Below are 26,734 nucleotides of genomic sequence, written 5' to 3' on the forward strand. Positions count from 1 at the left end.
ACCCGCAGCGCAGTACGGTTGAGCGGTACTACGAGCGGTACTACGAGCGGTACTACGACGCCGCAGTGACGCAACTCCGACCTGACGAAGTCACGCGACCCTTATCGCCGCGCGCGCTCCCACAGCCGAGCCTGCGCGTTCCCGGCCCCACAACCCCTTTCCGCTGCCCTCTATGTCGGCTCCCCCTCACCCTCTTGGCGCTGATTGGCCCGAGCCCACTGAGGCGCGCGGAGGATTCCGTTAGCCCCGCCTTCGCCGCTCGCTGATTGGCTTTGCCTCCCGGCGGTGCTCGCCTCCCATTGGCCCGGGCGGAGGGTCCCCCACTTCCGCGCCGATTTCTGTGTGGAGGCGCAGGCCCGGGACCTGCCGTCGTCCGTGCCCGCCCAGCGCCGCAGCAGCTCGTCCCCATGGCTAACCTGGAGTTCTTCGGCGCGCAGCAGCCACCGGCCACCGCCGGTAACGGGGCGACGGATGGCGCCGAGGAAGACCCTGCCGCTGCCTTCCTGGCGCAGCAGGAGAACGAGATCGCGGGCATCGAGAACGACGAGGGGTACGGCATCCTGGAGAGCGGCGACGTGCCGGAGGCGCTGCAGGCAGCGGACGGCTTCGACTCCGGTACGGCGCGCGGCCTCCCTCTCCTCTGTCTCGGCCGGCCGCTGCCTTCCGGCGGGGCCGCCCGGCCCGCAGCCCGGCGCTCCTGTGCGCCCGGAGCCGAGTACCGCGGGTAGGGCGGTGCGCGGCGCTGCGCCCGGCGCCGCTCTGCTCGGAAGCGGCGGTCTGCGTTCGCGTGTGTGAGCCGGTTGGGCTAATGTTTAATTTTACTCAGCCTCTGGCCGTTGTGTCTCCGTAACCTTTGTACCGAAGGTGAGATGCTGCAGAACGGGGTGTTGTGCTCAGAGGAGCGTGGTTGTGTATTCTGGGCGTCGGGGCTCTCCGTTAGTGTAACCGCAGCTGAAGCGGTCCTGAGCCCCACGCACCAGGGTCTTTAATCTGAATTCGGAGTGAGAGGGGCTGTGAACCTAGTGAACGCCGTGGTGAAATGCTGTTTCTGTGTTGCTGCAAGGCATGTCTCGTGTTCATCTCTGCGCGCAGGGGAATCAGTTTTGACCTCCAGAGCCATTCCTTTATTGCTTCCCGATCGGGCAGCCAGCCTCTTCTGTCTGAGCTGAATTACTTTGCTCATCGGTTCACTATTGACGTGTCTTCAGAGTTAAGTTTTCAACATGAAACGCTGTTACTGAAATAACTGGTGTTCATGGGACTGTTGGTTCATAATATCCGTAGGAACAAAGCACGGTTAAGTGAGCTGAGTAATGGAGACCTGCTGTATCCAGGGCTAACCTAGAGGTACTGAAGCCTTTAGAAACTAGCTCATTCATTAAAAGGTTGGCTATAAAGACTGTATTTCCACGCTAGCATCTTTGTCAAGTGAAGTGTCATCCTCGTGCACTAAACATAAGGGTAATCATTAGAATACCATCCTGTTCCAGTAGTAGCTGTAATGTGACTCGTGTATTTTATAAGCAGAAACAGTCTGTGTATGAGTCCCTTCTCAGAAGCCTTAGACGCTGCTCTTTGCTTTATATGGCATAGAAGAAAATTGTTGGATTTGTGTATTTATTTAATTTTTATTTATTTTTTTAAGTATAACTTTCCTGAAATCTTGATTTATGGATCTGCTGGATAAGTTTTTCTTTCTTTCCTTTCTTAATGCTGGGCAGAAGTTGTAGCTGAGGCAATTCTCTTCTGGAGTGCAAAGATCTTCAAATATTATGAGAATGAGAAGTCTCCAGCTTCCTTAAATATGCTTGTAAGAAACATGCTCTCTAACACAACAAACTGTTTAAACTAAGTCTATTTAAAAAAAGTTAAGGTCAGCGTTGAACTTCATGTACTTAGGCTAATGGAAACATATTTATGGTAATTGAAACTATTCCTGTTAATTGTAGCAATGATGGGTACTTGGGGGAAACAGCATAATGTTTCCAAGCTTACATGGTCTCACTGAGCATCACTTCACATTGCTGCTGTCAGGGCTGGAATATTGGCCTGGCCCATTAGACCATTTATGTGTACATAGCCATTCCAACTATTCTTGCTTTCACATGAAATGTGAAGCACAATCACTGTCTCACAAGACAAGAAATGCTGTGTAAATAAGCAATAACGTCCGATCTCGGAAGCTAAGCAGAGTTAGGCCTGATCAGTACTTGGATGGAAGACCTCTTGGGAATACCGGGTGCTGTAAGCATATTTTTAGGCATACTGCCAGCATTCTGGGATATTTGTAAACTTTGAGCATTGCTTAGTCTGGGTAGTGCCTTTTTCCTTTTTTTTTCCTTCCTCTTGTTAGCTTTAATTCATTAACCCCTTTTTAGCAGATACCAGCGATGAACCCACTCTTTATCGTGGGGGTGCTGTGTAAGGGATTAAAAGCTGTGGTGTTACTCACGACTTACTGGCCAATAATCAATGTCGGTTTTACGTTTTTCTTGGTTTTCAGTATTCCGCATCATAACATCATGTAGTGCACTGGGAGTTAAAGTGTTAATGCTCCAATTCCAGGTACCTATCTCTATACATTACAGAAGTCATGGGATCTGACCCTTCCAGGTGGGGCAGTCTCTTACTGCCTGGCAGTGAGTGCTGGAGGGGGCTTTCCTAGCTGTTCCAAGCTTTTCAGGTTTGACTCTGTCTCAGGAACTCTCTCTCTCCTATTTTATTTGATTTATTAGTCTCAATTTTGATTGGATTGTATTATATTGTGTTACCTTGCATTCTGATATCATAGTTAGTAAAATAAGTTTTCCTCCATAGATTGTTGCCACTGTTTTTTTTTCCCTCCCTTCCTTCCTTCCCATTTTGTGGGGGTGGGGGGGGAGGGGGAGGGGCAGGGGCCTACTGCCCCCTGTCACAGGCGTGGATTGATCTAGTTAACTCCGTGACAGATTTTGGTGGAGAATACAGTCATAGCTGCTTTCTAGCTTTTAGAACTAATCTCTCTCTCTCTCTCTCTGCTCTTAGAGAGCTTTGTTAGGGAGCATTATCAGTCGTTACAGCTTTTGTGCTGGAAAACTTGGCCCTGAAAGACCAGGTGTACTGCCCTATCCCAAATATCTTTGGGAAAGAATTATTTCCTTCTAGCTTTAGTTAATTTCACAGACAGAATAAGTTATTTGTCAGTAGCTATTGTTTTTTCTGAACTGTTCAAGGTTTCAAAGTGCTCCATAGGGTAGCACTGAGAAAGGTTTGTTTTAAAATAAAAAGTTGTGATGGTGTATTATTATGAAGGTCATGGTAGGAACAAACATACACCTATTTGCCCTTTACAAAGGAATACTGTGCTTATTGGAAAGTTAAAGAAGCTGTTGTGATACAGTGTTGTTGCAGGTACTAGGCCACACTTTCCTCTGCTGATTGTATTGAAAATGAGAACTGTGTTTTATGACAACAGACTGAAATTAATGAGGAGAGAAGCCTTTTTCCTGCTTTTATTTTTTAGTTTACCCACGTTCATAGGAATAAGGTTTTGACTGGAAAACCTATTTCTTCCTCAGTGATGCAAGACATTATCTTAAAAGAATAAGGGAACAAAACCCTCAAACTACTACTTTTTAAGAAGATAAGCAGTGAAGAGAATACTAAATATTTAAAAGAGATGCTAAAAGTAGCTCACAGAAGTGCAATTTTAAATATAGTCATATTGAAGTTAATTTCTCTTGCATGGAGGATATTGTCAAAAGCCTACTTGATAGGAAGGCATCAGAAGGAATTAATCCATGCCTGGGCTTGAATTAGAAGTGTTACTCTTCCTGGTCCTCTGTTCTAGTTCTTCTGGTAGCCTTCATCTGTGTTGACAGTAAAACTTCACTAGTGAACAAGGCTGGAACTGTTTTGTGCTGCATAGCTGTGTGGTCTTAGAGCAAGGCAATGTGTTTAATTTGAAGAAGTAATTACAGAAAATATTCTGTTGTTAATGCTTGCTTGCAACACTGCAGTAGCCTTTAGATGTTGCGGATAAGTGGGATGTCACACTGTAGATGGGGAGATGTTGTAAGACTGTTCTGCTTTAACAAGGCAAAAGGAACAACAATGGAACGCCTAAAATGTGACAGACAGCATTGAGATGTTCCCCTTTTTCTTCCTTATCTCTGTGTACAGAGACTTCTGTCTGTCCTTGCATTCCACTGCAATCTTCAGGACATAAGGGTGTTGGAAGTAAACAACTTCCAGTGACAGATAGTGGGCCATCAGGATGCTAGAAGAACTCTAGATGACATTGAAGATCACCAAATAAGGCTGTGTCTGTTAGTCAGTCATTGAAAGTGGATTTGGGAATGTAATGGGTATGTAGTACATGTGAAAATATAACCTATTCACAAATGATCAACTGATGGAGCATTCTTGAAGAGTTATCCAATGCTACCCCAGCACTGCCAATAAAGAATGGCTTGCTTAATTGTAACAAAACTTTGCTGTTAAGTTTCTACACATCGATTTCTTTGAATCACTTTCAAAAGTAGATCTTCAGTTCAGAAAGCCTCTGACAGCTCAGTTGTTGAAATTCAGTACAAAGCGAACTTTAAATGAGAGTTGTGTAACTCTGAAGTAAGCCTTTGGCTAAACCTTAACTTTGGTCTTGGAACTAGTCTGTAGTTTTTGCATGTGTAGTACTACCAGGAGAACAACTGCTTATGGATTAATTTTATTCCAAGTCCAATGCCATCTGCTTGATCTGCCCTTTTCCTGAAGTCGCATAAGCTTCCTTGGCTGTTCCTTTCGGTTAGGAACTTAACTTTGCAAATGCACTGTATGTTGACTTGTAGGACTGAAGAGGAAAAAACTGCACTTATCTTCAAGGTACTTGGCCATTTGTCCTATAAGCTATTGTACGTTTGGAGGACACCGATTCTAGCTGTCTGTTTCTGGCAAACACAACCGTTGTTTCCCTCCTGTGTGTGCAAACAGCTGATACAGCTTCTGCTTTCCTCACAGGCTCAGACTCTAAATGTTGTCTGGGTGGAACACCGGAAGTTTGTTACTCTATTGCCAGCACGTTCTGGAAGTGCGGATACTTGGATATTTTCTGTGCTTCATCCAAAGTTCAGAAGGAAGCACCAAGGAGTATGGGGTGTTCCTAATTTCCTCAAAAAGTGTGGTGTTAACTTCAGGAGTTGTAAGGTGCTGTGTTAGTCATGAATGGACTCTGAAGCCAGTAGAGAACTGTCATTGTTCATAACTGCTGAAAACATTTTTTCTGGGGAAAGTTGTACACAAAATGACATCCTTCTGTGGACAAGGAAATCTGATACACAGATTGCTTTGCTTACTGAGACAAAAGCTGGCAAACAGTTCTTTTTAGGTTTCATACTGAGTTACACAAACACTGAGACTGGAGAGCTGGAGAGAGAATATTTGACTGTTGATTCTGTTTCAGTTAGTGTATTTGTGTTGGCAACATGATAGCACAACAGTGCTGTTCTACTTTATTGCAGCAGTGTGCATTGTCAGCATGCTGACTCAGCATTGTAATCACAAGTTCTAAGAAGCTTAAAACAGATGGAAAGCTGTAGTATTTTTAATGCCTGTGACTTATTTGTCCTCTAGCCATACTTTCTGCTGTACCAATTGGTATCTAAGAAGAAAAGTAGCCCTAAGATGAACACATCTGTTTTTCAGCTCTGCAGGAATGTTGTTCTGTTCGCCTCTGCAGACTACCAGCCTGAATACTGAAGACTTTAGTGAAAGTTTTTTCTTTGTATTCTGACAAGAAAAATCTTAAAGATTTTTAAGATTGCTTAGCTGGTCAGTCAGTGTTTCCAAGTATGTCCCATGGAACAGCTGCCTTCCCGCTGGAGGTCAGAACTAGATTTATTTCAAGACTAACCTTCTTTGGGTTCCCTCTCCAACTGGGTTCTGTCTGATGGTGCAGGTTGCTCTTAGTACTTGCCAGGGGGGCAGCTAACTTGTTCAGGTAGTTTTTGTCAATACAAGTTACAGACCCTGGCTTAGCTGTAATTCCAGCCCAGCCTACAAAGGTGAACAGTTGTGGCATCCTGTTGTAGCATGAAGTGTAACCAGGTTTCCTCTGTGGGCTTCAGTCTTCCTAAATCTAATGAGGAGAATTGTTAGTTGTAGCTGTAACCACTCAAGTCTGTGTGCTCAGTGGTCTCTGTGCATTTGCTTTGAGGAAACTTGCAGTTTGATGTTAATGCGCAGGATAGGATAGCTGCTGTGAAGGAGGCAGATGCCTATCAAGGCAGTTTTTTTTGGCTTCTGCAACTTGTGACAAGCAGCAAACAATGTAGTTATTGCTCTTGAGATATGAGAGTGTAGCTCTAAAATATTAGGGTCCTTTAACTGGTAAAACTAATTTTTATGAATTTCGATTGTCTTTCTCCTTCTGAAGCTGGTAACTGCGTTCTTGGAGGCCGTGTTTTGACTAAGGGTTTTACGTACTTCTGCAGGTACTGTGAATTACTACTGTTCAGGAGTCAGAGATAGGGGCTTAGTAATGCTGGTAAAAGTGCAAGGAGGACTTGGAACAAATAGAGCATGCAGCAGCATGATAGTCTGCTCCAGGTGAATTGACAACCTTATTTAGGAAGCTAATGTGAAATGTTTGAGTTTCTGCCTACTGTTTGTTGACTTCAGTAAAATCTCAGCTTTCAGTGTAGATTTAAGTGAGAAACACTTGAGATGGGCTTATCCAGGGTAGCATTATGGATGAGACAAAGTTGTTAATAACTTAATATATTGCATTGGGAGATGGTACACTACTGTTCCAGAAAGTGATTCCTGAAAATCTTACTGCCTTCTGCGTAATCTGGAGACTCAAATAGTTTCACAAAGTCAAATACTTGTTTCACAGTTGATGCGTGTTCCTAGGTCGGTCTTCTGATAAGCGATTCTAAGCTTCTGTGGCAAGGATTCCAGCTGATCTTGTTCCAGAGACACTCTTGCCAGTGTTGTTTCAGAAGGAATAATGCAGCTGGAGAAGTAGAAAGCTATCAAAGATGTCATTGCGGGAGAGACATGAAAGGTGATTTTTGGTGGGGATGTTAATATAATTTTTGGACTTGCTAGGAGTTAGGAGGTAACAAAATCAAGATAAGATTTAGAAAGTGATGCCCTACCTGATTGCTAGTCTTCCAAGTAGTGTGAAAAGAGTAAGTCACATTTAACTTCTGAACAGTTGTCTAGTATTCATTTTCAAAGACAGGGATGAGAAAATGGGAGAAACTCCAAGACATTACCCATAGCAGCTTCTCAGAGTGTCAGCTCTGTTTTTTGAGTAGCCTGTAGCAAGACCTCATAGTGAAGAACTGGCTTTAGTTCTAAAGAATAATGACTCACTGTCTCTTGTGTCCTGGAAAAGGAAGAAAAGTGCAGAGAAGGAATTGACCCTATGGGGTATTGAGTAACAATTATTTACATAATTACCATACTGGATGCTGTAATAAAGGTTTTCAGACTACTAACTGTTTAGTAAATCCAATTGTATTGTTGTTCTCAAATGGTTAAACTACAGTTATTTCTTTACAGGTGCTGTTGATGGAGTGATGAATGGTGTTGTCTATCAGGTGAGATAGAAGTAATCTCTACTTAGAATGTGCTATTCTATTGTGAGAATTTACTTAAATCTAGACTTGCACTCACCATTTCTTCTCTAACATGCTTGTGTGCTGTCTCATGACCTCTTAAAGCTGCTAATGCTCGCAGTATGCTCCTCCTATGAACTTGAGGGCATCTTAAGGCAACAATCTATTTTGAGTTATGGTTGAGTGGGACGTGACCACTGTGAGCAGGTTGACAGGCTCTGTAATATGACGTAACATATACTTGAGACTGGCTAATAAACCGAATGGAACATGTTCTACCTACTTCAGAGTCAAGTTTTCTAAGTTGCTTACTCTTTAAGTATAACTCATGTTGTCTTATCAAAATTGGTCTTACAAGGAACAAATTGACTGAAAATATTATATATTTCTTAGTGATATAAAGTTGCATGACATTACATTGCTGGCATGTGGCTCATTGACGTTATGAAAGCATGTTTGTTGTATTACAATGTTTTGTCTGTCAGGGAAAAACAGAGCATGCTAACACAACTGTTGTTGTATAGCTGAATTTAATACCAGTTTGGATAAGGCATTGCTGATTGTTGAGAGAATTCTTTTGATAGCCCTGTTCAGATAAATACTTAAAAGGGAGCAACATATAAGCTACTTTTCCATAGACATAAGTGAACACTGAGATGGACAGAAACAAACTGCTTTCACTGCTACCATTTTTATATCCTCGCTCTTGCTGTGAGGTTCTTGGGAAAACTTCTTGTTATTGGTTCTGTGTCTCATTATACAATAAAAGGCAGATGAAATACCTTGATTCTAGTAACTGCTTTGTTTGATACATCTTCCACATGATGAAGTATTTAATCTGTTAAGGGCGTAGTGAACCCATGGAAAGAGTTGGACTTGAAGTATGCTCTGTGGCAATGCATTTATCTTTGAAAGTCTAATGTATTAATAACCCTGTGCACTGCAAGTCTTTGAAAAGTTGTATGATAAACTGCAAGTGCTAGTATACCTTTTAAAACTTAAGCAAAAAAACCCAACAATGCGTCTTGTGTTCTAAGCAGCTTATAGCAGTCCCAATTCTATAATGCCTCTAACTGATATTAGAAGTCAACTTCCTTTGAAGCTTGCAAATTTCTCTGAAGCAGACAGATGCAAATTACAGAGAATGCTTCAAGCTTCAATCTCCTGTGCACAAAAAAAAAATCCTCCAAAAATATACTTTCGTTGCAGATATTTAATGTGAAATTAGCTGGGGGTTTGTAGGTCTACAGTTGAGATTCTATGAACGGTCTTCTGCTTTCTTTGGTCATAGACTTCTGGCCCAGTTTGATTTCCCGGTTAGCTTGAATTTGTTTAATCCCCAGTTCCTAGAGGCAACTTCATATTAGTTTACATCAATCGTGCTGCCCTTTATAGCAAGAGATTTTTCATCATGTGGTACAAATGTGGTATAGCATCAGAAGCATATCACACATTCAGTTCAAATGTCTATTTTTTATGTAGCTTGCAGGTAGCTACTGAAATGTACAGTTTTAATGTATAAATGACGTTTCCTTCTCCCCAAGGAAAGCAACGGTCCAACAGACTGCTATGCTGCCATATCACAAGTAGATCGACTGCAGTCAGAACCAGAGAGCATTCGTAAGTGGAGAGAGGAGCAAAAGGAGCGCCTTGAGCAGCTTGGTAAGGAGAGTGTTGTAGTAGTTGAAACTCAGTTGAAACTTAGTTGAAACTCAGAAGTGGCAGTTTCTTAAGCAGGAGAGCTTTTCAAACAATGACCTCTAGCTCTCTGCAGCAAGCTCAGAGGAGAAGACTTCCAGTAAGCAAACTTTTAATGTTGGTGTAGGAGTTAAGAAGCAAGTGGTTCTCTGAACTTTTTTCCAAGATTACTGAAGTGGCCTGTCTTTAGGTTACCAGTCAGTTTCTCAGTAGCAGAAAATGAACAGCTTTTATCAGCAGAAAAGAATGAGTAGATACAACTGTCAGCACTTTTCTTCAAGGATGTGGATTGCTCATTTTAAGATTGCGGAGGCTACTTGTCATATAGATATTAACCTAATAGTGAAATTAAATAACCAAGTATTAACTGAATTCAGCTATCAAAGGCAGCCACACTTACCTGTGGACAGCTTCTAAGATCCTCTAAACCGATGTGCTTTCCAGTTTCACTACGGAGGAGGCCTTGCTTTGAGATCGTCAGAACAGCCTCTTGAAATATGATTCCAGACAGAGTTAAGTTCCTCTTCTATAATAGTAACAATAGATGAGCTTATCGTGAACTATGAGTTGGGTGTAAAGGCAAACTGAGTATCACATTCCCTTAATTTGTCTAATGTAGAGAGTTTACTGATCTTTATTCTAGAACAGCCATAGCAAGGTGATAATGCTTTAGAATGGTTTGCAGGCTAGCAGACTGACTGTATTATAATTAGTCTACAAATGCTTAGACTAAATTGAACCAGACTGTCTCAGTGCTGTACAGGGACATTCTGTTTAGCTAATCTTCTGAATGTTGAGGGCATTAGAGTTCTCGTGGCCTAAATCAGAAAACCTCAAACTATATTTAAGTGGACTAAGTAATAATTTGCACTAGAGTGCACCCTGAACTATCAGTTGAAATGCTTATGAAATCCAATTGGCATAAACATGACTGACATCAATTCTTGAATCTTTAGATGCTAACTCAAGAAAACAGGAAGCAGAATGGAAGGAGAAAGCAATAAAAGAGTTGGAGGAGTGGTATGCCAGACAAGATGAAAAGCTCCAGAAAACAAAAGCTACCAACAGGTAAGATTTCTCCAGCTATCTGAAGAGCTATATTGCTGGCTGTGGAAGTAATTATGCAAAGGAGAGAAGACTAGAATGTCTACTATATCCTTAGTCACTAGTCCTTCAGCCCACTTACTATCCTATTAAGAGATGAGTGTCCAGTTGTAGATTAGTCTGAGTTTCTTTAGATGTTAGCTTAAATGTCCACATGAGAACACTAAAATAAAAAGCCATTCCAGAAGCTTCCTTTAAGACAAAGTTTGAATTTGGACAGAACTGTTCAGTCTGCTTGCTTCTCTGTATGTACCTAGCTGCACAGCTCTTCAGTGACTAATTACCTCGCAGCTAGCGGCCTTACTTGCCAGCACTCAGAAACTTGGAAGTGGTCTCCTAGTTACTCCAAAACAGATTATTTTGTTGGATATCTTAAAACCTTTGGCTGCTTCTTGTGGAAGCTTATGAGAAATAAGCAGCATTCTGTGGGTGAAGAATTAAACACTGACTATTTAACTCATTAAATTCATCATGCTTGAATTGGCTCATTATGGGCTGTGGAGCAGAAACAAGTGACCTGGGCACAATCGAGTAAATCCTTACATTTCTGTAGAAGTTCCCTGCAGAATCTTGAATTCTGGCCACATAAAGGTAAATATGGTAATGCTGACTTAATAACACAAGGTCTTCACTTCAGACCTAAGGCTGCCAGTGTCATTTTCTTTAGGTGGTCATTGGGGCTGCTTTGAACTTCGGGAATCCACTTCAAATTGAAATGATTTTTGAAATGCCATTTTTCCTATCTAAAGAGCTAGTTTATTATAAGTAGTGTTAGTTAGACTTTACTTACTGAATGACAAAAGGAGACTTTATACTTCCTACTGAACTATGGATTTGACACTTTCATTCCCTCAGATGCAGTTTTTCTGTTGGGCTGAAAACAGGATAGCTGCTGTTACAGGTAGTGGAAAGAGCTCATTACCCATTTATCTTGGCCAGTGGTTTGAGATCAGGGTATGCATTCTGGAGAAAGGTCAATTTAAAAAGAGCTGCAGTTAGAAAAGTGTTTATCTGAGGGAGTGTTCAGTATTATCACCAACCTGGTGAGATCTCTCTACTTCAAGTAGTCTTTGGTATCTGGAAATGATCTCACGCTAACACTGGGACTAGCCCTAAACTAGGTGGTCCTAATTTTCTATGATATAGGATATATATGATATGATATTTATGTTGCCCCTTGAGTCATCAGCTTAATTCAATGTGTTCATTTAGTTCAATGTGGCAGCTGCTTCCCTGTTTCAGTGAGTGTAGGTGATACTAGTTAAATTTGCTTTTTAAAACTGCCTTCAGTTGTGTTCTGTACTTCTCATCCTTATCTCTTTTCTCCTGCCTGCTTGCCTGCCTGTTGGACTATTTGCTACCTAGGGTGGCAGATGAAGCTTTCTACAAACAACCCTTCGCTGACGTGATTGGTTATGTGTATGTTGCTTAACTACTAATTCTGTTTGCTAGTCAGCTAGGTAATGAGGAGGGTCTGAAATAGTGCTGAATGTCCGAAGATGTCTTCTGCCGAGTATTTCAGCCAGCATAATAGTAGAATAATAGTAAAAAAAAAAAAAAAAAGTAGAATAGCCTTTTTTTGTCCTGACTCTGATCTGCAGCTTTAAGTGCTGTTTTCCTGTGAAGATCATACCAGCACACAAATTATGTAGAATACATGGCACTGGAATTTTGTCAGTGATTCAGTAGCCTGTAATATGTTGGGCTTCACAGTTTACTGACCTTCCAGGCCAATACAGCAAGATGCTTTGATGCATGTATGGGTTACTGTCAGATGGAGTCTTATGTGGGTGCTGTGTTTAGTCCCAGTCACTTCCATGGTAAAGTATAAAGTATAACTGCATTTTTTGTAATAGGCACTGTGTTCCTGGTCTGTTCCATTTGACTAAATCAGAAAAATATTAGAATGAGGATTGCATATAGTGCAAGAGGAAGAAATCACATGCTTAAATCAAGGGAGAAGAGGTGTCTATAGAATTTAGGATGCTATTAGGGAACGCAGAAAAAACAAAATGATGGTACTAGAAAGCTAGCATTAGCTGCTGGTGAAAGAGCACCTATGTGTAGATGTGTAGCCAGCCTCACAGATCAGTGAGAAGAGAGCCAGGATTTTCAAGCCCCAGTAATTATGCTAGTTTCTGTGGGGTAAAAGGGTTGCAATGTTCCTTGGCTTGTTCATGTATTTTAATTTCTTCCCTTAATTTGTAGACTTGAATTGAAAGATGGCCATGTGACAGATTCTAAGGTGACACCTTTAAAAGGTGTACTGGTGAACCATGGTTTGTCTTTGAGTGCATTTATACTGAAGGTCAAGTGTGGAATTCATTACTTAATTGTAGATGGATGTAAAGCAAGACTTGTGAAATGATGGATTTACAGGTGGTGTTTGACTTTGTTCTGAAGTGTCCTGGAGTTAACTTAGATTTTTTTCCAATAAAATCCTTATTTTCCTGTAGCAAATGTGCAGTGCAAGCGCTGCAGAATAAAATTGGCAGCATGCTTCCTGAATGTAGGCTGAACTGCTAGTGCATGTTGAGCCAGCTGACCATCTGCATTAAACTCATTCTCATTTTCTATATCTGACTTAAACTTTCTCTCGTTTCTTTTCTTCTCTTCACCTTTAAGCACAAACATAAATCATCCTTGCTACAGCCTAGAACAGTTAAGTAAAATCTTCACTGCCCGTTAAAAGTGTCATGTCACATAAAGTAGCAGTGTTGTAGTGATCCTTGTCTTCAGTGGTGTCTGTAACCTTATCATCCCTGTGAACAGTGCTGAACCCTCATGGGGGAGTCATCCTCACTGCTTTTTCTGTACTGCTTGTTGGAGTAGATGGATTTGGTTTGATCTCTCAATGCTTACTGCTCTTTTACTCAGGCAGCTATCAGGGCCTCAGAGTTCCAGTAAATGATACTGGATTGTTACATGTGCATTGAAGCAATGCTGTTGGTAGCACAGAAATGCCAAAAGGATACTGCTGGGAAGCCACTGGTGCTAACCTGTACATACTGTATAAAGCCTCCTTAGAGTATCCTTAGGGTGAGAAGAGGGGAAAACATGTTTATCCTGCTAGCTGACTTCAGATGAGTCATCCTATTTGCCAAGATGTGCTTTAGACTACAGCACCCACAGGCATGGAATTCATTACTTACATTCCTTCTGATTTATGCTGCTTCTGTACAGCATTGGGAAACATCAGCAGATAGTTTTATGATGGCCTGAAGGCCTTGGGACTGATTTAAATCCTCAAATAGAATCTATTCTAAGATAAGATACAGGGAACTGTAAATTTCAAGTTGGCAAGTGTCCAAAGCAAGCCATCAAGTGGCAGAAGCTTAAATATTTAAGACATGGGCATTTTTCCATAAATGTCTACACAGGAGTACCTTACCTTCTGGCAGTTTGGTGACTCCTGTAGGCAAAGACTCAGTGACTACTCTTAAAACCAAACACCTGTATTCCAACATTTTACACAGCGATCTTTTGCACTGCTTGTGCATAGCATACTACTGCAACCTACTTCCATCTCCAGGGCTGGGGCAGTGGGAGCTTAAGTAGCCATAATGTTCACAAGCAGTTGTCAGGTCACATTTCTTATGAAACGTGCTGAAAGGAACTGCATCCTGTAAGTGGGAAGGAGTGCCTTATGTTGGGCATTAACACAAGGTCCATTGCATTGCTTTCAGGGCAGCTGAAGAAGCCTTTGTGAGTGATGCAGAAGACGTTTTTCCAGGCACTGAGTGGGAACGCGTGGCTCAGCTCTGTGACTTTAATCCCAAGTCTAGTAAGCAGGCTAAAGATGTATCCCGCATGCGTTCAGTCCTCATCTCGCTCAAGCAGGCTCCGCTGGTTCGCTGAAGGAAAGCACAATGGAAACACTACAGATGCAATATCTTAACCTTACTCAGAGAAGCTATGTTTGCTGTAATTGGATTAATTGTTTCTATGTTTTCGTTGGACCAAACATGATGTATCTAGAGCTGATCACTGTTTGATTGCATGTTCTTCCTCATGTTGTCTTTGTTTTAAATGAGAGAACCTCCTGAACTGTAGTCTGTGCTATTTGCACTGAGAAGTCACTTCCAGCGTAACTGATATTAAAAATGTGTTAAACTGCAAAATGTGTTGACTCTGGATGAATTGAGAAGTTTTCCTGCACCCTTTTCGCAGCGAGTGTTTAAACCAAATGTTTCTCTGTGCTAGTGAATGACTAGCCAGCAGTATCTCTAGTTTCTTGGAGGCTGTTCTGCTTGTCTCTCTGTAAGCTTTCTTAAAGCTCTTGAGAGCTTTAGTTAGAACTGCTTCCTTATCCAATTTGTTACACAAGACAGAAGCTTTGGGAAACTGGAGCACCAGGCTTGTTAAGGAGCTTATCTTAGTTCTGGTGGAACCAAGGACACTACCTTCTGCAGGTAAGCAATTCTGGGTAGTTTTTTGCTGTGTGACAGGCTCACTCCAGCTATAGGTTTTAGGTTAGAAAAATAATACAAGGGCATTGAGTAGTTACAGACTCCGACATCCATCTGCTTGTTGGGCTGCCTGTTTTGCTATGTAAGTATTCAACACTGGTTTCACATGCAGAGCACTTTTGTATGGAGGCTGTCTGCAGTTGAGCTGCCAAGCAGAGGAAAGGAAAATTTTACTGCTGTTTGTGTATCAACTGGATTGCAGCTCTTTTCCAAGGTGGCTTGAAACAAACTTGTTTGGAGATTTGTTCCTTCCTTGGCTCTTCAGTCTCACCCAGCATTCAGATCAGATTCCAGCTTTGCTCTGGTTGATACAGTAGCTTAGCTAATGTGTAGAATTTCTTAATCTTTTGTGCATGAGCTGAAAGCCTAGCTCAGTTTGGGGAGGATTCCAGATGCTGATTAATGCTCACTGGAGTACAAAGGGAGCCTTCTGTGTGCCAGTTTATGTCCATTGCACCCTGTCTTGGCACTGGGCATTTCTGAGAAGAGTCTGACTGCATCTTCTTTACGCTGTCCCTCCAGCTATTCATACACATCGATAAGATCCCTGATAAGTGGGAACCTCCACTTCTCGAGGCTTAACAGTCTCAGTGCTCTCAGCATTGTAGGAAAGGTGCTCCAAGCTGTCACCTCAGTGCACCAATGTGTCCATGTCTCTCTTGCACTGAGGTGCCTGTAACTAGACAGTGTGTTCTAAGTGGGACATCAGCAGTACTCAGGCTGTCTGAAAACTGTTTTTGTTAGTTATGCCTTATTCAACAGAGCAAAAACATAGTTAACTATCTCTGGGTGAATCTAACTCCTTGTCTGTGCTTCAGAACATGGACTTCTTTTTGGTGAGTATCTGCCATTGTTCTGTGACTTGCTGTGACACTTTTGCACTGTGTCTAGCCAACTGAGCAGACTCAGTCCTCTTCCCACCATTGTTTATTTTTGTAGCAGTAATGTGGCTGATGAAGAAAACAATCAATAGAATCTCAAAAAACATGGATAATTCCCATATTTTAAACAAAATTCCAGGTGTATGCACATGAGACCTTAAGCAGCGTTGAGAGAAGCTGCAGACTACTGAATACATTCTGGAATATGACTGGCTTCATTTAGCCTATGGTCAGGAGGCAGACAGCACCATACTGGCCCAAAATGGTAATGAGTGTAGAGCTGAAGGGGGATGGTGTCAAGGCCATGAGTTCATTAGAGATGGGAGCCTGAGTACTGCCCTGCATCTTTCTGCCTCTGGGAGGAAGCTCTTAGCCAGTGGAACGTAAGTGAAAGTTGTCATTAGCCATGAACCACATTTTTTTTTTTTGTTTTTCTGGGCGGCTGGTCAAGAGGAGAATGCATAGTTTACTGGCAAGTATTTGAGAAGGGACAAGGGATTGTATGTTGGGTTTGACAAGAGGATTTATCAGGTGGTACCTGTTACACAGACAAGCTCGTTCCTCTGCAGAGCAGTGATGCTGCAGCAGCGTGCTGGCACTGGGTGTAGTCCGTGCAAGGCTGTGCAGTCTGCTGATCTTCATTGTGAAAGGTTGTCAATGGAGGCCTTTGTGCTTGACTGGGTACGGGATAGTCCATTTAAATTAGGAGTTGTAGCAATGGTGGCCTGATTGTAAAAGCAAAGCAGGAGTGGTGTGGGGTGTCTCTTTTTAAACAAAAAAATGTAAGCTCTCAAACAGATCCTCTTCAGCTAAAAGTTAAAGATTCATAATGATCTGTGGTTTGCTTACAGTACTGCTGATACCTGTGTGGGACCAGGAGGAGGGCTGCATACACAAAAGCTTCCCTCAGTTATGAAAGTAGCAGAAAATTGGCTGCATTACCCATGTCTTTGCTGCCTTGCTCATTCTGGAAAAGGAGTAAACTTTGTCTGATTTTACACCAAACTGGAGTGTACCATATAGTCAGTGTTTTAGGCATCGTTCTGTTTCCACAGAGCAGAGTAATATGTTTTGTGTGAATTAACTTATGTACCAACCCAAAAGTTCTACAGTTGCGTATGCAAACTTAATCCATGGACTTTGGCTTTCTGTGTCTTCTTCAGAAGCTCATGAGCATCTTCAGCTGTTTCTAAAACACTTACTTACATACTCATAGTGCAAAGCATCTGCTTTCGGAGTACAAAGCAAACACAGCTGGGTGCCAGACTAAAACACAGCTGTACTTAATGCATGACATTAGCAAGGACATTTCAGCTGCCAAAGCAGAGGTTTTAGTGCTTCTTTGATGTTACTTGGACTTCCCTGAGGGCTGTACAGCTCCAGCATTTTCCCCTCATTAATGCCTGTGTACTCTCCACTGCATTTGAGAGAGAGACAGCGATCAGATTTCACTGAGGCAGGTGACTGAATATGAACTCTTTCTCTGTGCAGTATGATTTGTTTTCTGCAATACATCATTGACGTTATTTCTACTGGTTGTGCATCCCAATTTTTGACAATTTAAATGGAAGGATCACCAGAAGGCTATGGCATTTGTTGATTTTCACTCTCTGGATAGCAGATCAAATACAGAATAACCACAGAATAACTACACTTGTTTCTCAGGAGACTAAAAAGACATTCCAGACATTGTTGCAGTGCTGAGTAGCTATGTTGCTTGCAAAACAACAGCAGAGATCAGCAGGCAGGTAGCAGACAGAGCCCAGCTGGCCTTCTCACTGCTCCTGCTCCCAGCTGTCTGCACCTGTGCATAAGTGGTGCTGGAGTGAACCAATTTTTCCTACCAGATGGAGCAATGCAGCATGTGGACTCATCTCATAGAAGTCTTGCAATGATTACATTAATTATAAGGTACAGCACTAAGCCTGCATCAGTTTAAATTATTTTTCAGCCTCTTGGCACTATGCAATTTCAAGTACTGCTGGTGCATGTTAATACTGATGATAAAAATGCATGTCCCAAGGGGTCTCCTGCCATGCTCCTCAGAGCTGTATGCCATTCTGCTCAGAGAGCTGGCTGTGGCATGCTTGGCAACCTTGTTAAAGCTTCAGTACAGTTGTGATACCACGTGCACTTAAAAGACACATTGTAAAACCAGACTTCCATCTCCTCCAACAGGTGGTTTTAGCAGATGGTGCTAGTACAGTAATGGGAAGGCACTGTAATGGGAAGTCTCTGTAATACAGTAATGGGAAGGTCACTGTGAGTCTCACATTTCTTTACAGTCTGAAATTCTGAAGCTAGCTTGGAAAAAGGAAATCCAGCTATTGCCTTGCCTTCCCAGTAATGGATATAAAGGCTATTTGCTGTCAATAGGGCTCATGACTTTCAAGGAGTGGGGTGCTTTAAAGAGCGCAGGGTCAACATCAACTAACCAGACAGCATGGCACTGTAGATGTTCTCCCCTGGCACTGGATAGAACTTGGAGTAGTGTCCATGAAACCTTTGGTTCACAAAGAATTGTCTGAAGTGTGACAGGATTCTGAACATGGGAGGAAGAAATAACAGAAAAAGCAAACAAAAGTCACTACTACACTTTTAAATATGAACATCTTTTTAATTTTATAAACTGACGACTGTCTCAGGAAAACCAAGGGCTTCTGCACCACTTGCCCCTTTGCAGCTGGTTTTTGTCCAGTTGCCAGAAAAAAACAACTTCAGAAACATTTTAATTAATAACTGTTTTTTTAAAGAGAAAAGACTTTTGATTTATTTTATCAAATGTTTTGAAATGTTTAAATATCTTTTATATTTTGTCAGTGCCTGCCATCTCCCTTCAGCTGCTAAGGAAAAATTTTATCTGAGATGTCAAAAGGGAAACAGCATTAGGAGGTCTGGAAAGCAAAACCTGGTCCCACTTTTTATCAGACATTCCTTGTGATGCTTTGGGGATGGAAAGGTCAAATGATAGACATTCTCTCTGTTAGAGCCTCAGTACTTTTACCCCCACCCTGAGCTGCTGTCAAATATAGATCAAAACGGACTTCTTGACCTGCTCATGGAGCTACTGCTCTGGTATTGAAGTTACTGGGACTCATCAACTAAATCCAGATGCTAAATGAAAAGGAACACATAAAGCCTGATGCAACTTAGCAAAGGTTAAGAGCCAGTATATCCTTACTATGGAGCAGATAATTCATGAAATGCCAGGATACAAGATTGTTTCTCTGGCAGCTGTCTTCCTTCTGGGATAGCTGACCACTTATATTGTCCTGTTTTTCAGTTTCTTCTTGTGTCAAGTAATTGTCAATACTACAGTATCTTGAAAACATGCTAAAAAGCAGATCAGTAGACACAGAACTATGTATCCAATTGGTCTAGTTAAAGAAACCTGCCTTCCTTAAATGTACACACTACACTGTGTGATCTTCGGCCTCTACACAGGTCCCAGAAAAGCCCTCTCTCTCTCAGAATGTTTCCTGTAGAAACTTCCAGAGTGTCATATAAACTGTGTTTTAACAAGGCAACCCTTTAAGGTTAGTTGCTCCAAGGCTAATGAATACCTTGAATGTGTGAGGATGAGGCTCAGATTTAACTTTCCATCCTGTGAGTTGATGGTAAATGTTGGACATCACTGACACTTCACCTGCCGCTCCAGCACTGCTGAGGAGATGCACTATGTCACTGCAGTGAATGAGATTTCTTAAAAGGCAGTCTTTATGCTCATATGTACCACATTATTGGCTGTCAGATAACTGGCCACTGAAGAATAAAGTCCCCTCTGCTAATGTGGAAGACAAAGTTGTAGACAAAGTCCCTTGAGAATACCCATTAAAATGAAATTCAACCTCCACAATAATATTATTTACTGCGGGCTGTAGCCAGAACACAAAGGTGAACCCTGCTACACTTGTCAGTTTGTTTGGACTGCTCTTGCAGCCTGCAAGCTCACAAAACGACCGCCTTTCTCCTTCATATGCAAAGCTTCTAAAATGGGACTCTGCCCTCTAAAGGCGATGTAATAAATAACTGTATCCTCCAAGTCCTTCACAAACCACTTCTAAATAGAGCTTCTTTGTTTGCGGAGGCACCTTCCGTTGTTTCCACTTACAGAAACTAACACCTGCTGTTGGTGATTGTATCATATTTACTTTGTGGGTGGAAACCTGTAAATCGAAAAGCTGGTCACATTGTAGACTTCTCATTTCACAAAGGTGAAAAATGAGAACTGGATCCCCAAGTATTAGCTATAATTTGACACAAAACACATATTTCCTACTGTACATCAAAATATGCTCATAAATAATTCAGCTACACTTAAAGCAACATCTGAGCTTTGAGGTGATTAAAATCAACAGAATTGCACAATAGTTTCTATGAATTTTGATGAAATTTAGAAAAAATACAAAAAGGTAATACCTCAATTAGGAAATGTTGAAGTAGTCACTAACTATTTAGAACATTATTACTCTGATTCTGTAGCTGCTCTGGTCAGAGGAAGATTTTGGGCAAAGTATTCCCTCCACCCATAAGGAATATGAAAGTTCATTTCTGTAATTCTTCCAGGCATCTAGTATATTCTACGGGTAGTATAATCCAGTACCAGGCTAGCAGCTCCAAGAAGAGCAGGATCTGCCAGATTTGAGACCACCACATCCACAGTTTTAACAGAAGACAGAGCCTGTCGATGTATCACATCTTTGACAGCATTAATATAGTGACTGGCCAGGACTCCAGAAAGAATCACGAGAGAGGGATTCATGGTGTGCAGAATGTTCACAACTCCAAGTCCTAATGCTGTACCAGCTGAAAAAAATAAAGTGAAAAGAAATTACATGGAATACTCAAAGCAGTGCAAACACAATTTTTTGAAATAGATCTGATAGCAGCAAATAACTCAGTATTCAGAAGAGTGTTCCAAGTTTTGAGTTCATGTTATCAGACTGTATTAATCTTTCCTTTAAAAGGAAAAAAAGAAGTGCAGTAGTGCATTATTCAATAATATGGATGTGTAAGATCAAGCTGTGTATCGTCACACTTGTACTCTAGAAGAAAACAGCAAAGCATTAGTCTAACTTCTCAGTGCTACCAGGTATGTATGAAGAAAGGCCAATGGCATCCAGGCTTCTATCAGAAACAGTGCAGCCAGCAGGAGCATGTAAGTGATTGGCCCTCTGTACTCAGCACTGGTGAGGCCATGGCTCAAGTACTGAGTTCAGTTTTGGGCCCCTCACTGCAAGAAAGACACTGAGGCCCTGGAGTGTGTCCAGAGAAGGGCAACAAAGCTGTGAGGGGTGTGGAGCATAGGCTTTATGGAGAGCAGCTCAGAGAGCTGGGATTGTTCAGTCTGGAGAAGAGGAGGCTTAGGAGTGACGTTATTGCTCTCTATAACTGCCTGAAGGAAGGTTGTGGTGATGTGGGGGTCAGGCAAGATTCAGGTTGCATGTTAGGAAATACTTCTCCAAGAGAGCAGCCAGGTGCTGGAATGGGCTGCCCAGGGAGGTGGTGGAGTCACTGTCCCTGGAGGTGTTCAAGAAATGCTTAGATGTGGTAGTGAGGGACTTGGTTTCGTGGGAAATATTGGTGATAGGTGGATGGTTGGATTGGATGATCTTAGAGGGCTTTATCAACCTTAGTGATTCTATGATTCTATGTTTCAAGCTAGTAAAATAGTAAATTATCCCATGTAAACTAATAGGCAAATTGCCTTTGCTTGCTCAAACTAGACATTCATTTGCCTACAGTAAAACGTCTCCCCAGATTCTTCAATACGAAGATCTTGAGACTCACTTCTTTTTTTCATTTAAAACCAAACTGATCTTTTCAGGAACTTTTAATCTTGTTTATTAGAACAAAGAATCTTCAATGCACCTTCTGCTCACATTTCCTCCAACACTTGCATTTAACATTTTAGTAAAGGTAGTAATTATACAGATAGAGGTCCTCAAATCTACATTATATGTTGTAGTGTTAGAGTGTATTACCATATCTGTATCCCCAAAAATTTAATCATGGGAGGGTTGTTCCACCTTCTTACCTGTTCTGAGAATGCTTTCTGCCTTTGTGTTTCCAAGTTTAGCCGCTTGAATGAGATGTGCAGCACTAACAACTTCTTCATTCTTCATTGACATTCCTTCTACTAAAAGCAGATCCTCTGTTTGAAGGGGAGGAGAGAAAGCCAAGAGATAAAAATGGTGATGTATTAACTTAAGAAATGGAGTAAACGGGCAGCTAAGGTTTCTGCATCTCTACTTACATTCTGAAATTTGAGCTATCGGCTCTGCTCTGAATTTAGTGATCACAGTTCAGGGAACTGCTCATAGAAAGAGAGCATCAAATTCAAACAAAGTAATTCACTAATATGATCACCTGCACCAAACCTTCATAAAATCAAATATAAATGTTATCAACCTCAGTCAATAGACTGAGAAACTGTTGCTGAAAGATGAAGCCTGTGAAATTCAACTGCTCACAGAATGCCTGTCGAGCTGCAAAATGTACCACATCATTAAAAAGGAGAAACTGAACTCTGCTACATGTTTATTGCACTTTTGAAGCCAGAGGTTCTAAATATGGCTTGACTGCATGCTACCATATCTGAAAAAGAATTGTTTGGTACTAATACAGGCTGTTGCAGCTCCTTCACTGCCTATGCACAGGATCTCCTAGCCAGTTGCCTGTATACCTGTTATTGTCTCCTCCTGGTGGCAGGTCTTTTTTTCAATGTCTCCTTTGAATTTTTTTTTTTAACTATACTGCAGTTTAGGAATCATTTAAATGTTTTCAAAAATAAAACATATAGATACCGTCATGCAGTTTCTTAGCTTCTCTTTGTAATGCTATTCCAGAGGCATATGCTTCTATACATCCTTGGCTACCACACAGGCACTCTGGTCCATCTAAAGATACTACAATATGCCCAAGCTCAGCAGCACAGAAAGAACTGCCATGGATCAATTCATGTTGATGTATGATTCCACCTCCAATTCCTGCAAAGATACAAAAACAGCCAATAGTAAAAAAGATAAAATGCAGACTTCAAACACCCCAGTTCAGTAGGACATTGAAATTGGCTTATTCTAATACAGATTGAAAAAAGTATGTGCATCCATGGTCTTCTGTACTGGAGCCCATAAGTGACTGTTATTGGACAAATTTCTCCATATTCTGCACACATACTAAGTAACCTTGTAGCTACCTCCTGTTCTTATGTAACAAAGCCAGAATATATTGCTTGCCATTTTTTCCAAGCTTATTTAAAATCTGTGGATGATATTGGACTACTGTGACAGATCTTTTAAGCTTGTGGGTCACGCTCTTTTTCTCAAAGCTGACACCAGAAGTGGCCTTAAAATTTTTTATTTTCAGACGTTTTAATACTACATTTCAACAGCTGTTGAGAATAACTAGTCATGAAGAATACTCTAAACGTTGTGTTAAGTGGTCAAAAGGACTGTATGCTTAGGAAGAACAGTCTACATTTGCACTTGAGATACTATCTGTCTTACTCAGTTCTTATCTACCTATTCTACATATATACTCTGATCTTGTATTTCTGCAGACAGAAGAGAATTAATTAAGATATAGAGCTGAATAAACTAAAACTACTCCAGCTAAAATTGGTCAAATTTTGCTTATTTTAAGAAAATGTCTTGCCAGCAACAGCAGAACTTACATTTATCAAGAAAGATGTACCATGCAAAAGGTTTCATTCGCCTGAATAAAAGTACAAACAGATATAGTAGCACAAGGATTTATGGTTTAAGAAGTTAATATATCAGAGCTTTACAGGTGCTTATCAGGTGTTTATGCTCTTAAAACCAGATAAACCTCTGAGTGATATTTGGTGTTTCAACTTCACTTTTCACTGAGCTATAATATACTCACCTGTACCAGTGATGAGTGTTACAAAATTTTCTATTCCTTTTCCATGACCAAATTTCCTTTCTGCTAAAGCAGCACAGTTTCCATCGTTATCCACCCAGACTGGCAAGTGCAGAGCATCAGATATTGGGGTTCTGAGATCTACAGAGCTCCACTCCTGAATGAGTTTTGTGGAGTGAAGTACAATTCCTTCTCGAGGGTTTACTCGTCCACCTGTGGAAATACCTAAGTCCCAGAAGTACAGGAGAGAAAAAGCAGAACTAAGTCAGTTTAAAACCATAAGTAAAAAATCAGTTTTTTCTCTGTGCATTGAGAAGTATTATTTCTCCTATCAGTGTTGAAGCAGTAAGGTAAAAAATTCCATGTATTATTGCCAGTTATTGCTACTACTGACACGTAAAGAGAATTGTTACCATTAACCAGTTTTCTCTAGCTGGAGAGGATTCCAAAGCTGATGGACTGAGCAGGCCACTCTAATATAGATATATCTAGATATAGACACCACAGTTTGGGTATTTTAGCCATCATTCTTGTAAAGACACTATATAATTCTGTAGTTTATCTAAAGATACTCAGAAAATCGTTACCAAAAAAAAAGCTTTCCACGCTAACTCAGCAAGAACTTATTAAAACACGCCTTTACTTTTACCATTTCCTATGATAACTAATGAGTAGTACTGACAGTGGCTCTAGGATCAAGTCTAGTCCTTCTAAGTATTTGCAAAACAGAAGAGATCACTTTAGTTTAATATTTTTAGCCTTAAGGAAATAATGATAATTTAGCAAATTAGTTATTCCCATAGAAATTACATGTGTTTCTCTAAAAAGAAATCTTAATTTCAAATAACATCCTGATTCAAACTATGAGACTGAATGAAGCAAGTATGTAAAATAACCAGCTAAGAAATGTATCTTATTCTGTAGCAAAACTTTTCCTTCAGGAGCAACCAAACAGTAACAGCCAGTCACTGAAAGTCAAAGAAAGTGGGCTGACAAGTAAATAGGAATGTAATTCTGGAATAATTAAACAAATAAAAGGAAAGCTTTTTGGGTGGTTAAGTCATGGGTACTGTGCAATGGGTAGCCTGAAAGATGTGAAGTGCAAAACTGACTCATCTTACTGACTCTCAGTGCTTAACACTGTTTCAAAAACAATAAACATTCAAAGTTCAAAATTTTTTGAACTTTGATTTGCTAGGTTGGAGGGATATTGTCTGGCTTGAGGAGCGGGTCTGTTAAACAAGGCCAAGTGTAAAGTTCTGCATCTGAGCTGGGGTAATCCCCAAGGTCAGTAAGGACTGGGGGATGAATAGATCAAAAGCAGCCCTGTAGAGAAGGACTTCAGGGGTGCTGATGGATGGAGAACACAATTGTATACTGCCTGCATAAAAAAGTATGGCCAGCACAGTGAAGGAGATGACTTTCTCCCTCTTCTTTTCTCCCATGAGACCTCACACAGAGTAATGTCTCCAGTTCTCAGTCCCCAGCACAAGAAAAACATGGACCTGTTATATTGCATCCAGAGGAGGGCCACAGAAATGATCAAAGAGGCCTAAAGAACATCTCCCATGAAGACAGGTTGAGAGAGTTGTGGTTGGAGAAAAGAAAAGTTTGGAGAAAACATTTGGAGAAAACACTTAGAGAAGAGAAGGCTCTTTCAATGTACATAGGGAGCTTATAATAAAGACTGCAAGATTTTCTACCAGATCATACTGTGACAGGAAAAAGGCCAAAGGTTTTAAACTGAACAAGAGTAGATTTAAATTGAATATAAGGAAGAAAAATTCCATGATGAGGGTGGTGAGACACTGGAATAGGTTCCCAAAAGAAGCAGTGGATGTCCCATCCCTGGGAATGTTCGAGGCCAGGTTGGGCAGGGTACTTTAGCCAACCCAAACTAGTGTACAATATCTCCACCTATGACAGGGGCATTGGAACTGGATGGTCTTTAAGGGTCCCTTACAAATTAAACCATTCTATGACTCTACTACAGTGTAAGCAAAATGGAACTGAATGAAAAATGTTGCCTTTGACTCTGTTCGCTGCAAAACTGATCTAAGACTGTAACCTTTTTATTCTGCTCCAGTGCAACTGAGAATTCTACAGCACAACCAATCCTGGCCATAAAGAAAGGCTTACAGGTAACAAAGCAAACTGAACTGAGCTGAAGTTGTTTCAGGACCTGTTTCAATACAAAGATTCTGCATGGAATTTCACAATCCACTTCTGTGTACCACGACTTCATATATGTTTAATTCAGGGAACCATTAAAATGTGCCATTCAAATTCAGAAGTATAGAAACCATATAATACAGTACATACAGCAATGTTTTTCAGTAACATGGGTGCCTCTATTGTAAGCTTAACTGTGCTAGAGGTTAGGACTGAGGCACTGTTAAAACTCAGCAGATCATCTTCCTGGCTGTTACAGGCTAGGGCAACTTCAGTATTTATAGTCAGCTTCCCATTTTCATAAAAAGTTAATTTTTTCGGATGTGGTAGGAATGCAGTGTAAGAATTCAAAATACACAGGATCAGTCTGAAAGAAGTGCTTTACATTAGTCAATAGTGATTTTGTTACATGTTGAAATTCTCAGACGAAAAGACAAAAAAGTATTCATTAACTTACCTACTCCCAAAATTCTGCAGTTCAGATTTACTGCCTCCGATGCAGCTTCTACACACATCTTTAGAATTAAATCTAGTCTATCTTCATAAGTTTTAGGGTTGAGCTGGGTATACTTCTTAACTATTTCACCCTAGAAAATAAAAAACATAAATGTTCTCTAAGAAATTTAATTTCTAATGAAATTTCTCTTTAATTTCAACACAGGTCAACTTAAAAATGGAAAGTGTATATATATATATATATACTTAATACATCTTAGACTTTGGTGCTACAGAACAGATTGTCTTCTGATTCCTGAGGACTGTGGGACTCAAACTTACAAGAAGAAGGCTTTAAATTCTGTATCTTAGGCCCTACATTCTGCTTCAATTTTCCCTAGCTGAAATAAAATACAGATGGAACATGTGAATTGCATAAGGAAATGTGCTGGAACTGTTGTTAGGAATAAGTCTGATACAGCAGTACATT

General features: G+C 40.9%; 2 protein-coding genes across 10 annotated transcripts in view; one reads left to right on the forward strand and one right to left on the reverse strand.

Annotated features, from left to right (window-relative positions):
* The first annotated feature begins 308 nt into the window (after nt 1–308).
* CLTA (clathrin light chain A) lies at nt 309–14,524 on the forward strand. 2 transcript variants are annotated; one of them, XM_090132706.1, is made up of 7 exons: nt 309–615; nt 7,546–7,583; nt 9,146–9,263; nt 10,256–10,367; nt 11,769–11,822; nt 13,029–13,064; nt 14,090–14,524. In XM_090132706.1, the coding sequence occupies exons 1-7, from the start codon at nt 408–410 to the stop codon at nt 14,259–14,261; spliced, it is 738 nt and encodes a 245-aa protein (XP_089988832.1). In that variant the 5' UTR covers nt 309–407; the 3' UTR covers nt 14,262–14,524. The 2 variants fall into 2 exon arrangements, with proteins under 2 accessions (XP_089988832.1, XP_089988833.1); XM_090132707.1 differs by lacking the exons at nt 11,769–11,822; nt 13,029–13,064 and having other exon boundaries at nt 312–615.
* Nucleotides 14,525–18,344: 3,820 nt separating this feature from the next.
* The window catches only part of GNE (glucosamine (UDP-N-acetyl)-2-epimerase/N-acetylmannosamine kinase), a 35,234-nt gene continuing 26,844 nt past the window's right edge, over nt 18,345–26,734 (reverse strand). For all 8 annotated transcript variants that reach the window (XM_031610373.2, XM_090132705.1, XM_090132699.1 and 5 more), the window contains 5 exons: nt 26,267–26,396; nt 23,641–23,862; nt 22,560–22,742; nt 21,791–21,907; nt 18,345–20,559 (listed from right to left, as the gene is read on the reverse strand). In XM_031610373.2, coding sequence (XP_031466233.1) covers nt 20,324–20,559; nt 21,791–21,907; nt 22,560–22,742; nt 23,641–23,862; nt 26,267–26,396 — 888 coding nt within the window. In that variant the 3' untranslated portion in view covers nt 18,345–20,323. The remainder of the gene's footprint in view (nt 20,560–21,790; nt 21,908–22,559; nt 22,743–23,640; nt 23,863–26,266; nt 26,397–26,734) is intronic.

This window comes from Phasianus colchicus, chromosome Z (assembly GCF_987193195.1).
Source record: "Phasianus colchicus chromosome Z, bPhaCol1.hap1.1, whole genome shotgun sequence".
Taxonomy (NCBI): domain Eukaryota; kingdom Metazoa; phylum Chordata; class Aves; order Galliformes; family Phasianidae; genus Phasianus; species Phasianus colchicus.

Bases quoted from the DNA above. Each gene is read 5' to 3' on its own strand.
- CLTA (XM_090132706.1), top strand. From the start codon at position 408: ATGGCTAACCTGGAGTTCTTCGGCGCGCAGCAGCCACCGGCCACCGCC. The intron at 7,584-9,145 runs GTGAGATAGAAG...CTTCTCCCCAAG, and splicing joins TGAATGGTGTTGTCTATCAG to GAAAGCAACGGTCCAACAGA. The intron at 11,823-13,028 runs GTATGTTGCTTA...TTCACCTTTAAG, and splicing joins GCTGACGTGATTGGTTATGT to CACAAACATAAATCATCCTT.